Source organism: Phocoena sinus, chromosome 5 (assembly GCF_008692025.1).
Source record: "Phocoena sinus isolate mPhoSin1 chromosome 5, mPhoSin1.pri, whole genome shotgun sequence".
Taxonomy (NCBI): Eukaryota; Metazoa; Chordata; class Mammalia; order Artiodactyla; family Phocoenidae; genus Phocoena; species Phocoena sinus.
Window position 1 is genome coordinate 120,425,316 of NC_045767.1, and position 15,804 is coordinate 120,441,119.

Here is a 15,804-nt window from a genome sequence, read left to right on the forward strand (position 1 = left end):
CGACATCAACTTAGTAGGTTCTAACACTGAAAAAATGAAAAGAAATAAAATATCTTTCCCTCTACTTATATTACCCAAATGTTCCTGCATGTTGTCTACTTCTTCATTATAGCCCTTAACATATTAATCATAGTTATATAAAATTCCCTGTCTGATAATTCCGACATCTGTGTCACATCTGTCTGTTCTGATGTGTGTTTTATCTCTCTAGACTATGTTTTTTCCTGGCTTCTTGGCATGCTTTGTAACTTTTTTGTTGAAAACCAGACATGCTGTATCAGATGTAAGAAATGAAACAGGTAAGTGTGTACTGAGAGTAATCTGTGTAGGAGTTAGGCTGTATTTACTGTTTGCTGTAGCTGTGGGTACCAGAGTCTGCAAATTCCTCTACTGTCCTTGTCCTTGTCTTCCCTCCTGACCTTATGCTTCCCTAAGTACTCCTCAGAAAGATTCTGCATCTTGCATACTTTCAACTGTAATCCACTGCCATTACGCTGGAACCCTGCTGTGGTGATGGTCAGGTTGGGGGAAGGGGAAGCGGTTCTAATCTTATGATTAAATCAGTCTTTTAGTGGCCTGGGTCTTATCAGCTGTGACCTTCACAAGTGTTTCTGCTGTGGAATAGCTTTCCCTTCCCCACCTTAAGTGAGACTGAGGGCTAGAGGGGGTTACAACAGGATGGATGCCCTTCCTCAGCTGGGATGAGGCTCTGGTAAAGTGGTTTCCCCTGAAAAGTAGACCTTTGTTATGGAGAACATTACTGGGGAGTATTTCACCATTAGTCTTCTTCTGATCTAGCAGAGCCCTTCAGGGGATCTTTCTCAGATCTTCACTGTGTGAACCTGATGGGGTTCCTGGTGGTAAATTCCACAAAATTATAGGTTGCCTCTTAAGACTACAGCCCCCAGGAGCTTCTTACTTTCAAGCTAGTCCACACTCAGCTTCCTGGCAATTCATCAGAATTACCATTTAAGTGCTCCTACCAGTTTACGGCTCCAGTGACTTCTGCTCCAGGTAAGCAGATCTTAGCTGTCAGTCTTGATTTACCTTTCTCTCAGAGTTTGGATGGTTGTTTACCCTACAACCTTAGTTCTCCAATGACTTCAAGAAAAGCCACTGATTTTCAGTTTGTTCGGCTTTTTTCTTGTTGTAAGAATGGGAGTGGCAACTTCCAAGCTCTTTACATGTCAGGGCTGAAACCATCAGTCTAAGTATTGCTTTTAAAACTTTTGTTTTCATTATGTTTTCATACATATGTACTGGGTTCATAATGTAAATGTAGTTCTTGCTAGGGTTCAAAAACTTCAAGAAACTGTGCCTTGAGGCAGAGAAAGTAAGGACCATTTCTGCTGAGCCATGTCCCATACGTATTCCCGTAATTATTCATGGAACTATCCTGTATATTGCTACATAGCAGCCAACGTTTTGTAAGATAATCTATCATTAACTTAGAGAATACACCAGTTGAAAAAAAGAGTTGGAAAGGTTTAATTAGCATAACTGGTAAATAATGGTTGGTTGGTTGGTTGATTTTTACTACAAATTTGCTGTTCAACCACATGGATAATATTATGGGCTGGTATATACTAGAAAATTTGGAATTACAGTTTCCTCCTTTTCTGAAAAACATCTGAACTTTGACATTTTATTCTTTGCGCTGCTCTTAGCTACTAGGTAAACTGAACATAAAAACTTAATGTGAACAATTTTATTTGACATTTTGATTTGCTATTTGGGAAGTACTAGCTAAGTACTTCTTAATTTGTAATATTGATTTTTCTGTAGTGATTTAGTCTAACTAGATTTAGTTTAACTTCTAAACTAATTAGTTAGAAATTATTGCTCATTAAATCATTTAAAAATGTGGCATAAGGAAGTAAGGGGCTTTGGAAGAAAAGGCAAAGAAACAGAAAGAATTCTTTCTCATCTCACTTCTGCATATCCTTGTCCATGACAGGAAGCAGTGTCTAAGATGTTTATAAATGGTTGGTGTAAAGTCTTTCCTTTCTATAATCCAATTCTGACCTACGCTGTGCAAGGAAATCCATAGAGGGGACACATGCTTTACACAACAGAAAAGATTTGTAAATGCCCTGTAAATGGGTTTCATTATACCACAGTCTAAAAAGAAAACAAAAGAGCTCAGGATGCATTTGATATACTCTTTTTTTTTTTTTTTTTTTTTTTTGCGGTACGCAGGCCTCTCACCGTGTGGCCTCTCCCGTTGCGGAGCACAGGCTCCGGACGCACAGGCTCAGAGGCCATGGCTCACGGGCCCAGCCGCTCCGCAGCATGTGGGATCCTCCCGGACCGGGGCACGAACCCGCGTCCCCTGCACCGGCAGGCGGACTCTCAACCACTGCGCCACCAGGGAAGCCCTGATATACTCTTTAATTTTAAATATTTTTTACTACATTTCCAATTTTATAATAAGATTGAATATCTTTGTACTTTAAAATATTTTATGAAATTCACACTTATAAAGTTAGGTAATTTTATTCTCTAATTATAACAGGACACCATAAATTCAAAAACCAAGTAGTCCTACATTTATATCAAAACATTCAGAAATTAATATATTAAATTTTGATTTTAGTACAGTTATCACAGCAAGTGTGTCTATTCCATCTGGAATTTTAAATCCAATGCAATTTATCATGCTGAAGCAAAGTTGGATAATAAAATGGTTAGGTTCATAATTTAAATAAGGAAAAGAGGGAAGATTGTATATAGAAATGGTACCATGATGATAAAATAGTGAAAAAGAACTATGCTTTCCAAAGCAAAAATAAACTCAAAAAATATACTTTTTTTGCATGGCAAAAAAAGTAAAGAAGAAAAAAGAAAATCATGAATGAAAATCCAAAAGTCTGCTAATCCTGTTACAATAAAGCAAATAATTTTAGTTCCATATTTAATAGCTGACACATTAAAGTGCTCTCTGCTGACATAAAGTATGTGATGTTACTGGCTGTCATTTTACCACATGGTACACAAACTAAGTTCTCATAATTTACACGTTCGTGCTTTTGCGAATCCAGTTTAATAATAACAGCCTTGGGTATGTGAAAGCTAAACACAGGAAACACCTGCAGAACAATATTAGTTTCTGTAGGGAACTGAAACCACTTACCACAAATTTATTGAAAGAAACTCAGAATGATGTTTTATATTTATTAAAGCATAAAAAAAATTTCTTACCTAAAGCTTTCATACACCAGACTGTCTTATTCCAGAGGGCTGGCCGTGTTCTAACGCATTTACTATTTGACGTACATTCAACCTCCACAGAATCACCAATTACTTCATCTCTCAAAATAATAAATATTTCACCAGGATTCTATAAGATGAAAAATATAACCCAATTAGGCATTTTTAAAAGTTTTCATTAACCAAAGAACCCAGTGCATTTATTAATGATAAAGGTCACACATGATAATTATATATCTCCATTGTGTCTGTAGTTTCAGCCATATTCAGAAATGAAATATATAAAGGTGATTCTCACAGCATTTTAAGTGTATCAACTTGATGTCTATTGAATAGTCAATTTTTTTTCCCCCAACACCAGATTTTGCAACTGGAAAGACAGTGAGGACAGAGCTGCTCCCTTTTCCTCTCACCTCATCCCTGTGTGTGAGGTTCTATCTGAGGGTGATGAGCATCAGTTCACAGACCTCCAAGGAATGTAATTCAGTTGCTAACCAAATCCTTTTTTTTTTCCAAATCCCTTTCCTTTACCTTTCCAGAACTTGGTGTACTTATCTATATATGAGAGGACTGAACAGGTTTAGCTTTAAGACCTCTTATAATTTAATTATGATGAATTGTTTTAAATGTCTAATACGGTTGACGCTTGAACAACATAGGGGCACCGACCCTGTGCACAGTGGAAAATCCATGTATAATTGATATTAGACCCTCTGCAATTCAACCAACTACAGATCATGTTGTACTGGGGTATTTACTATTGAGAAAACTCCATGTTTAAGTGGACCCATGAAGTCCAAAACCCCTGTTCAAAACAAATACTGTATGCTAACACATATATATGGAATCTAAAAAAAAAAAAAAAATGGTTCTAAAGAACCTAGGGGCAGGACAGGAATAAAGATGCAGACGTAGAGAATGGACTTGAGGACACGGGGAGGGGGAAGGGTAAGCTGGGATGAAGTAAGAGAGTGGCATGGACATATATACACTACCAAATGTAAAACAGATAGCTAGTGGGAAGCAGCTGCATAGCACAGGGAGATCAGCTCAGTGCTTTGTGAACACCTAGAGGGGTGGGCTAGGGAGGGTGGGAGGGAGATGCAAGAGGGAGGAGATATGGGGATCTATGTATATGTATAGCTGTTTCACTTTGTTATAAAGCAGAAACTAACACACCATTGTAAAGCAATTATACTCCAACAAAGATGTTGAAAAAAAAAAAAAATCCATGTTTAAGTGGACAGATGCAGTTCAAAACCCCTGTTGTTCAAAGGTCAAGTGTAGTTTTAATCTTACCTAATAGAGGTTCTCTGGTTACTCTCTACGATGAGTATCAGTGAAGGCTATTGAGTTGACAACGGTTATAAATCTAAAAATTTTCAAGATTTTATTAAGGTGGAAAAGCTAAATCTATATACATAAGATATAAACGGTTACTGAAAACCTTTTGAAAACAATCCAGAAAGAAAATTAAGGATAAGAAGATTAGAAATAATATAGAAAAAAAGAAGGAATAAACACTTATTGAGCATCTATTTTATACTAGGAATTATGCTTTTTATGTAAAGCCATTTCCTTTAATCCTAACCAAAACAAACACACACATACATATACACACAAACATACACACATACCCCAAAACCAAAATGGAAGGCTATCATTTTTCTCTTTTACAGATAGGGTAACTAATACAGAGAGTTACATTCTGAAGATCAACCAGAACTATCTAAATTTAAAATCTGTACTACTCTTTACATCTTGCTGTTTAACCCTTCAAAATAACAAAAATGAAATATATTTTTATGATTATCTCAGATATCACCTTTCAAAGGCTTTCTTCAAAGTCAAACTAAATTTCAGTCCTTCACAAAATAAACAGAAACCTCATTTACATGCTCTTATAAAATTGTGTTTACCCAAAAGTCATTAATTTCAAAGTTCTCTTATTAAATATTATCTCCCTAAGCATAAATCCCACCAATAAAACTTACATTTTTAAAGCTCTGAAAAAAAGAGTTTCTACAAATATGTTGATGTTAAAAAAAATCATTTCAGGGCTTCCCTGGTGGCGCAGTGGTTGAGAGTCCGCCTGCTAATGCAGGGTACATGGGTTCGTGCCCCGGTCCGGGAAGATCCCACATGCCTCAGAGCGGCTGGGCCCGTGAGCCATGGCCGCTGAGCCTGTGCGTCTGGAGCCTGTGCTCTGCAACAGGAGAGGCCACAGCAGTGAGAGGCCCGCGTAACGAAAAAAAAAAAAAAAAAATCATTTCAGCTGATACACATCCACTTCAGGCATTTCTCCATCAGAGTCTACCACTCTCCAATATTTGTCCACAGATTATTTTGAACTAAATTTCTCCACACCGAGTAAATTGCTCATCGAGAAAAGATCCCATAATTCCACCTATTGCTCTGGCCTCACACACCCTGCATGTTGGAAACACTTCTCTGTTTCTTTGCTTGTGCCCCCACACACTGCTTCCTCCTCTTCACAGGACCTCACTGCCAGTGCAGTTCTTCAGCTCCTCTAATGCTCACATCTCACTCCTTACTCTGAAGCTTTAATGACTTCCCACTTACTTTGGCTCAGATCCCCAAGATCCTCGGCTTCAAACTTCTTCGGAGTTCTCTTCCCTAGTACATCTCTTCTTGTATAACTTTGACCTCTCGCTTTCCAAACTTAGTGAGGCTTAGCATCCTCTCCCAGTGTTTATTCACCTAGAGAACTCATTCTCATTCACGAGGGCTCACACAGGCTGCTTCTTGTGCAACAGATTCTCTACCTAATAGAGGGCAGGACTCCACCTTTCAACCATTTCCAGAGAAGAGTTCTCAACAAAAGACAAGCATACAGACCACCCCCAAGGAGGCACTGACACCTCATTTGTACCCGGGACCAGTTTCATGGGCACGTAACCTCTGCAGCTTCACAGGTCCTGCACTTGGAGAGCGCTGCACTTGTCTTAATGTTCTGCTGTTGCAGCTTGAAATGCTTAATAATTTGAACAGAGGTCCCTACCTTTTCATTTTGCACTGAGACCTGCTAATTAGGTAGCTGTTCCTGTTTGTACATACGTTGGCATGCCCTTGAGTTCCTCGTCTCCCTCCATCTCCCCATATGTATCCTCTCCATCGAGGTCCAACTCAGCTTTAACGCACAACTTCCAAAGGAATCATGAAACATTTCGCACCTGTACTCCTCATTTGACCCTTTCTAAGCCATGCCCTCTGGTCTTAATACGCTTTTCATGCCTGTGTCTAGGCTTCCCAGATAGATTTTAAACATCCCGAAGCTATTTTTATTTTTTCATATCGTTGCGGCATCTTGTAAGAATTAGGTACATAAGATAATCTGTATATATTTTTCAATTCAGATAGAATACCTCTATAAAAATATAACATTTTGGGGGCTTCCCTGGTGGTACAGTGGTTGAGAGTCCTCCTGCCGATGCAGGGGATGCGGGTTCGTGCCCCGGTCTGGGAAGATCCCACATACTGCAGAGCGGCTGGGCCCGTGGGCCATGGCCGCTGAGCCTGCGCGTCCGGAGCCTGTGCTCCGCAACGGGAGAGGCCACAGCGGTGAGAGGCCCACGTACCGCAAAAAAAAAAGACATTTTTTTATATCGAGCAAGCTCTACTCCTTATCCCCCTCAGGACTCACAGCTTCATCTGCTTCCTGCATCTCCATGCACGAAGGGGGGCTTCGGAGGAGGGAAGGCCTGCACTCGTCCAGCCCTGTCCTTAATTATTATGGGCATCTTAATTAAAGATATAATTATTTGGGCACATTTAATTCAATGGAGGAAATATGAGGACACTCAAATGGTCATAAATTTCGTGTTATCAGTTATGAAGCTGTTATTTTGCTCTCAATCTTTCTGACTTCTCTGTTTATCCCTTATTTAGCTCTGACCATTCAGAAAGAGAGTTATAATAATGATCACTTCCAGACTCTACAGATTCAATGCAATGGTCACAACCCTTCAGACTTCACCAAAAGGGCTGGAACTTTGTCTACAATATAACACAGGTAGTGGAGTTTCTAGACTGTCAGGATGGGTGTCTTTAGGCTTTAATGAATCATTAAGTACCGGTAACAAAGGATTTTGATCTTAGTGGATCATATCAGCTTACTACTATGACTTGCACATAGACAAATGGCTCTTTTCATATTCATAATTAATAGGCACTAGCTCTACAAGCACAGGTGCATGGGCCTCATTAAGCCAGCACTGTGCAAGTCCCTGCAGCTGACCCTGATCTGACCCGTGACAGCAGAGCAAGGATTAGGTTATGGCAATGGTTCCAAATTTGGCTGTTAATTCTCACCTTCAGAATCACCTGGGAAGCTTTTAAAACTCCCGATCTCCAGGCCATAACTCAGACCATTTACATCTGAATCTCTGGGGGTAGGATTCAGACATTATTACTTTTTTTTTTTTTTTTTGTGGTACGCGGGCCTCTCACTGTTGTGGCCTCTCCCGTTGCGGAGCATAGGCTCTGGACGCCCAGGCTCAGCGGCCATGGCTCACGGGCCCAGCCGCTCTGCGGCATGTGGGATCTTCCCAGACTGGGGCACAAACCCGGGTCCCCTGCATTGGCAGGCGGACTCTCAACCACTACACCACCAGGGAAGCCCAGACATTATTACTTTTTAAAACCTCCCCTAGTAATCTCTTTATGCTGCTTAGTTTGAGAACCACTTAGTTACAGGGAAAAAACATCTTTTGTCATCGTAAAACCTTACCTCAAAAGGGGTAATACTTCACAACATAGACATTTTAGGCATTGATACACATAATAATATTTTGCTGCTTTAACTGTGTTTTTCAATTAAATCACAGGACTTGACTTTAAGTTAAGGTGGGCTACCAAGGACTAGTGTGTAACTTGGTGTCAGAAATAAGTGGGCAGTGCTGTTAGCGTCTGTGTATTGTTTTAAACTGGATTCAGTGCCAAGGAGTGAACAGGTAGGAGCTAATCTCTGAAGTTTTTGTAGTTTTCCTGTGGGCCCTTCTACAAGTCACACCCCTTTATATATTCTCAGAGTTTCACTAGAGTCACTGGTTACATGATCTGTGGTCTATACAGATTTAGGTTTGGAGTCTCATATTATGGTTGCAGCCACAAAGCTAAACACCAGTGAAGGTCAAATAAAATGAAGGTCTTTATTAGGGAATACGCCACGTTCTAGAATTCAGATAGAAAAATGATTCAATGAAATTAATATAGATCCAAACGTTGATAAGGCCCCTTAAAAGGCCTTTTCTGGTTATTCTATAACTTGAAGAACTAAATTTGCTCAAGAGATCAACAAGAGACCAGACTACTTTTAAAAGCATATTTCAGTCTTATTGGAACAGTAGCAGTGGGAGAATAACATAAATATAAAGAAATATCAGTTAATTATACCAAAGGAAGTAAAGAGGTCTGGGGTGGAGAAAAGCTGTGATTGCAGCAGATTCTATCAAAAGGAAGGGAGAATGACATTGAAGTCCTGCCTACACAGGTAAAACAAGATAGAAAAAATAAGCTCACTCTTGACTGCTCTTTAGGACGGTGCTACTGAAGAAGCAATAGAGAGGCCATTACTGACCCGTGACTGGGGCTCAGAGAAATCACAGGAGAGGCAAGAGGCATCTGGGAGCAAACTGCAGTACTTCCGAGAGGGCCATTGAGGAAAACATTCATAGGCTCTCTCTTAAAGATTCAGGTCAAATCCATTAAAAAGAAATCCAGTGACTGAATCACTTTTTAGAGATGATGCAGCTCTAACAAGTGATCATAGAACAACTGGCAGGACTGCAGACAAGTCTCTGAAGAAGAGTACTGCCTCCTTGATGCCATTACTAGGTGATTTGAAAGTGACCTATTATTAAGAGGCATGGACGTATTTCCTATCCTCTGGGGCAGGATTTATCCTTGGCAGTACTGACATGTTTGAACCAGAGAAGTCATTGCTGTGGGGACTGCCCTGTGCACTGTAGGATGTTTAGCAGCATCCCTGGCTTCTACCCGCCAGATGCCAGTAGCAACCCCCCAGTTATGACAACAAATCTGACTGCAGACTTTGCCAAATATCCCTTTGGGAGAGACAGCCAAATCAGTCCCAGATAAGAACCACTGCTCTGAGGGAATCTGCCTGAGAAATTAATAAAATTAGGACTTTGGAGTAAATACACAGCAAGGGGAAAAGAAGCTAGCAGATAATAGACCAGGTCCAGTTCTGGTTTAGATGTTATTCCAATGGAAGAACGCCTCCCAGGTGGATTATTCATCAAGGACAAAAACTGGATAAGATTCATTTGAACAATGGATGTGCTTATTATTAGCAGGCTTAGAATTCACTGATTTCATATCTCTCATGATCAATTACCCTATACAAGGCAAAATCAGGAAGAATATGCTAGAAAAGCAAATATCCTGGCCCACACCAACCAAAAAAAAAAAAGCTTAACACATACTAAAGTAGAACAAATATTGCTAATCCTAGAAAAGAGGCAAAATTAAGCAGCAGAATTAAACTGTTAAAACTCATTGGGCCTGAGTGAGCCGGAGGCCCCGAATCAGCGGCTCCTTTAACCCCGTCCTGTCTGAGCGAAAAAACAGACGCCCTCCAGCGACCTACACGCAGAGACAGGGCCAAATCCAAAGCTGAGCTCCTGTGAGCTGTGAGAACAAAGAAGAGAAAGGGAAATCTCTCCCAGCAGCCACAGAAGCAGCGGATTAAAGCTCCACAATCAACTTGATATACCCTGCATCTGTGGAATACCTGAATAGACAAGGAATGATCCCAAATTGAAGAGGTGGAATTTAGGAGCGAGATCTATGATTTTTTTCCCTTTTCCTCTTTTTGTGAATGTGTACGTGTATGCTTCTGTGTGAGATCCTGTCTGTATACTCTTGCTTCCACCATTTGTCCTAGGGCTCTATCCGTCCATGACTTTTTTTTAAAAATTCTTTTTCTTAATAATTAAGTTTAATTGTAATAACTTTATTATACTTTACCTTCGTTCTTTCTTTCCTTCCTTCCTTCCCTCCTTTAGACAACGAATCACCCCAAATTGAGGAGGTGGTCTCAGGGAGCAGGATTTATGATTTTTCCCCCTTTACCTCTTTTTGTGAAGGTGTATGTGTATGCTTCTGTGTAAGATTTTTTCTGTATAGCTTTGCTTCCAACATTTGTCCTAAGGTTCTATCTGTCCCTTTTTTTTTTTTTTTTCTAAATATTTTTTAATTCAATAACTATATTATACTTTATTTTATTTTTACTGTATCATCTTTCTTTCTGTCTTTTTTCCTTCTTTCCCTCCTTCCTTCCTTCCTCCCTCCCTCCCTCCCTCCCTCCTTTCTTTCCTTCTTTGCTTCTTTCTTCCTTCCTTCCTTTCCTCCTTTTCTTCTTTCTTTACTCATACTTCTACTAATTCTCCCTACTTTTTCTCCCTTTTATTCTGAGCTGTGTGGATGAAAGGCTCTTGGTGCTCCAGCCAGGAGTCAGGGCTCTGCCTCTGAGGTAGGAGAGCCAACTTCAGGACACTGGTCAACAAGAGACCTCCCAGCTCCACATAATATTAAACGGTGGAAATCTCCCAGAGACCTCCATCTTAACACCAGCACCCAGCTTCACTCAACGACCAGCAAGCCACAGTGCTGGACAACCTATGCCAAACAACTAGCAAAACAGGAACACAACCCCACCCATTAGCAGAGAGGCTGCCTAAAATCATAATAAGGCCACAGACACCCCAAAACACACCACCAGACGTGAACCTGCCCACTAGAGAGACAAGATCCAGCCTCATCCAGCACAACACAGGCACTAGTCCCCTCCACCAGGAAGCCTACACAACCCACTGAAACAACCTTAGCCACTGGAGACAGACATCAAAAACAACGGGAACTACGAACCTGCAGCCTGCAAAAAGGAGACCCCAAACACAGTAAGATAAGCAAAATGAGAAGACAGAAAAACACACAGCAGATGAAGGAGCAAGATAAAAACCCACCAGACCTAACAAATGAAGAGGAAATAGGCAATCTACCTGAAAAAGAATTCAGAATAATGATAGTAAGGATGATCCGAAATCTGGGAAGTAGAATGGACAAAATGCAAGAAACAGTTAACAAGGACCTACAAGAACTAAAGATGAAACAAGCAACGATGAACAATGCAATAAATGAAATTAAAATCACTCTAGATAGGATCAATAGCAGAATAACTGAGGCAGAAGAACGGATAAGTGACCTGGAAGATAAAGTAGTGGAAATAACTACTGCAGAGCAGAATAAAGAAAAAGAATGAAAAGAACTGAGGACAGTCTCAGAGACCTCTGGGACAACATGAAACGCACCAACATTCGAATTATAGGGGTTCCAGAAGAAGAAGAAAGAAAGAAAGGGACTGAGAAAATATTTGAAGAGATTATAGTTGAAAACTTCCCTAATATGGGAAAGGAATAGTTAATCAAGTCCAGGAAGCACAGAGGGTCCCATACAGGATAAATACAAGGAGAAACACGCCAAGACACATATAATCAAACTGTCAAAAATTAAATACAAAGAAAGCATATTAAAAGCAGCAAGGGAAAAACAACAAATAACACACAAGGGAATCCCCATAAGGTTAACAGCTGATCTCTCAGCAGAAACCCTACAAGCCAGAAGGGAGTGGCAGGACATACTGAAAGTGATGAAGGAGAATAGCCTGCAACCAAGACTACTCTACCCAGCAAGGATCTCATTCACATTTGATGGAGAAATTAAAACCTTTACAGACAAGCAAAAGCTGAGAGAGTTCAGCACCACCAAACCAGCTTTACAACAAATGCTAAAGGAACTTCTCTAGACACGAAACACAAGAGAAGGAAATGACCTATAGTAGCGAACCCAAAACAGTATGTAAAATGGAAATAGGAACATACATATCGATAATTACCTTAAATGTAAATGGACTAAATGCTCCCACCAAAAGACACAGATTGGCTGAATGGATACAAAAACAAGACCCTTATATATGCTGTCTACAAGAGACCCACTTCAGAACTAGAGACACATACAGACTGAAAGTAAGGGGATGGAAAAAGATATTCCATGCAAATGGAAACCAAAAGAAAGCTGGAGTAGCAATTCTCATATCAGACAAAATAGACTTTAAAATAAGGGACTATTAAAAGGGACAAAGAAGGACACTACATAATGATCAAGGGATCGATCCAAGAAGAAGATATAACAATTGTAAATATTTATGCACCCAACATAGGAGCACCTCAATACATAAGGCAAATACTAACAACCATAAAAGGGGAGATCAACAGTAACACATTCATAGTAGGGGACTTTAACACCCCACTTTCACCCATGGACAGATCATCCAAAATGAAAATAAATAAGGAAACACAAGCTTTAAATGATACATTAAACAAGATGGACTTAATTGATATTTATAGGACACTCCATCCAAAAACAACAGAATACACATTTTCTCAAGTGCTCATGGAACATTCTCCAGGATAGATCATATCTTGGGTCACAAATCAAGCCTTGGTAAATTTAAGAAAACTGAAATTGTATCAAGTATCTTTTCCGACCACAACGCCATGAGACTAGATATCAATTACAGGAAAAGATCTTTAAAAAATACAAACACATGGAGGCTAAACAATACACTACTTAATAATGAAGTGATCACTGAAGAAATCAAAGAGGAAATCAAAAAATACCTAGAAACAAATGACAATGGAGACACAACGACCCAAAACCTATGGGATGCAGCAAAAGCAGTTCTAAGGGGGAAGTTTATAGCAATACAAGCCCACCTTAAGAAGCAGGAAACATCTCGAATAAACAACCTAACCTTGCACCTCAAGCAATTAGAGAAAGAAGAACAAAAAAACCCCAAAGCTAGCAGAAGGAAAGAAATCATAAAAATCAGATCAGAAATAAATGAAAAAGAAATGAAGGAAACAATAGCAAAGATCAATAAAACTAAAAGCTGGTTCTTTGAGAAGATAAACAAAATAGATAAACCACTAGCCAGACTCATCAAGAAAAAAAGGGAGAAGACTCAAATCAATAGAATTAGAAATGAAAAAGGAGAAGTAACAACTGACACTGCAGAAATAAAAAAAATCATGAGAGATTACTACAAGCAACTCTATGCCAATAAAATGGACAATCTGGAAGAAATGGACAAATTCTTAGAAATGCACAACCTGCCAAGACTGAATCAGGAAGAAATAGAAAATATGAACAGACCAATCACAAGCACTGAAATTGAAACTGTGATTAAAAACCTTCCAACAAACAAAAGCCCAGGACCAGATGGCTTCACAGGTGAATTCTATCAAACGTTTAGAGAAGAGCTAACACCTGTCCTTCTCAAACTCTTCCAAAATATAGCAGAGGGAGGAACACTCCCAAAATTCCTTCTACGAAGCCACCATCACCTTGATACCAAAACCAGACAAGGATGTCACAAAGAAAGAAAACTACAGGCCAATATCACTGATGAACATAGATGCAAAAATCCTCAACAAAATACTAGCAAACAGAATCCAACAGCACATTAAAAGGATCATACACCATGATCAAGTGGGGTTTATTCCAGGAATGCAAGGATTCTTCAATATACGCAAATCTATCAATGTGATAAACCATATTAACAAATTGAAGGAGAAAAACCATATGATCATCTCAATAGATGCAGAGAAAGCTTTCGACAAAATTCAACACCCATTTATGATAAAAACCCTCCAGAAAGTAGGCATAGAGGGAACTTTCCTAAACATAATAAAAGCCATATATGACAAGCCCACAGCAAACATCATCCTCAATGGTGAAAAACTGAAAGCATTTCCACTAAGATCAGGAACAAGACAAGGTTGCCCACTCTCACCACTCTTATTCAACATAGTTTTGGAAGTTTTAGCCACAGCAATCAGAGAAGAAAAGGAAATAAAAGGAATCCAAATCGGAAAAGAAGAAGTAAAGTTGTCACTGTTTGCAGATGACATGATACTATACATAGAGAATCCTAAAGATGCTACCAGAAAACTACTAGAGCTAATCAATGAATTTGGTAAAGTAGCAGGATACAAAATTAATGCACAGAAATCTCTGGCATTCCTATATACTAATGATGAAAAATCTGAAAGTGAAATCAAGAAAACACTCCCATTTACCATTGCAACAAAAAGAATAAAATATCTAGGAATAAACCTACCTAAGGATACGAAAGACCTGTATGCAGAAAATTATAAGACACTGATGAAAGAAATTAAAGATGATACAAATAGATGGAGAGATATACCATGTTCTTGGATGGGAAGAATCAACATTGTGAAAATGACTCTACTACCCAAAGCAATCTACAGATTCAATGCAATCCCTATCAAACTACCACTGGCATTTTTCACAGAACTAGAACAAAAAATTTCGCAATTTGTATGGAAACACAAAAGACCCCGAATAGCCAAAGCAATCTTGAGAACGAAAAAAGGAGCTGGAGGAATAAGGCTCCCTGACTTCAGACTATATTACAAAGCAACAGTAATCAAGACAGTATGGTACTGGCACAAAAACAGAAAGATAGATCAGTGGAACAGGATAGAAAGCCCAGAGATAAACCCACGCACATATGGACACCTTATCTTTGATAAAGGAGGCAGGAATGTACAGTGGAGAAAGGACAGCCTCTTCAATAAATGGTGCTGGGAAAACTGGACAGGTACATGTAAAAGTATGAGATTAGATCACTCCCTAACACCATACACAAAAATAAGCTCAAAATGGATTAAAGACCTAAATGTAAGGCCAGAAACTATCAAACTCTTAGAAGAAAACATAGGAAGAACACTCTATGACATAAATCACAGCAAGATCCTTTCTGACCCACCTCCTAGAGTAATGGAAATAAAAACAAAAATAAACAAATGGGACCTAATGAAACTTCAAAGCTTTTGCACAGCAAAGGAAACCATAACCAAGACCAAAAGACAACCCTCAGAATGGGAGAAAACATTTGCAAATGAAGCAACTGACAAAGGATTAATCTCCAAAATTTACAAGCAGCTCATGCAGCTCAATAACAAAAAAACAAACAACCCCATCCAAAAATGGGCAGAAGACCTAAATAGACATTTCTCCAAAGAAGATATACAGAATGCCAACAAACACATGAAAGAATGCTCAACATCATTAATCATTAGAGAAATGCAAATCAAAACTACAATGAGATATCATCTCACACCAGTCAGAATGGCCATCATCAAAAAATCTAGAAACAATAAATGCTGGAGAGGGTGTGGAGAAAAGGGGACACTCTTGCACTGCTGGTGGGAATGTGAATTGGTTCAGCCACTGTGGAGAACAGTATGGAGGTTCCTTAAAAAACTACAAATAGAATTACCATATGACCCAGCAATCCCACTACTTGGCATATACCCTGAGAAAACCAAAATTCAAAAAGAGTCATGTACCAAAATGTTCATTGCAGCTCTATTTACAATAGCCAGGACATGGAAACAACCTAAGCGCCCATCATCGGATGAATGGATAAAGAAGATGTGGCACATATACACAATGGAATATTAC

The 15,804-nt window shown here is 39.3% G+C and overlaps 1 protein-coding gene across 1 annotated transcript in view; it reads right to left on the bottom strand.

The window, feature by feature from the left end:
• Nucleotides 1–15,804, bottom strand: part of BANK1 (B cell scaffold protein with ankyrin repeats 1) — a 310,241-nt gene that overhangs the window by 200,723 nt on the left and 93,714 nt on the right. Inside the window, 1 exon segment of the mRNA XM_032632810.1 lies at nt 3,202–3,340. Within this exon segment, the coding sequence (XP_032488701.1) occupies nt 3,202–3,340 (139 nt within the window).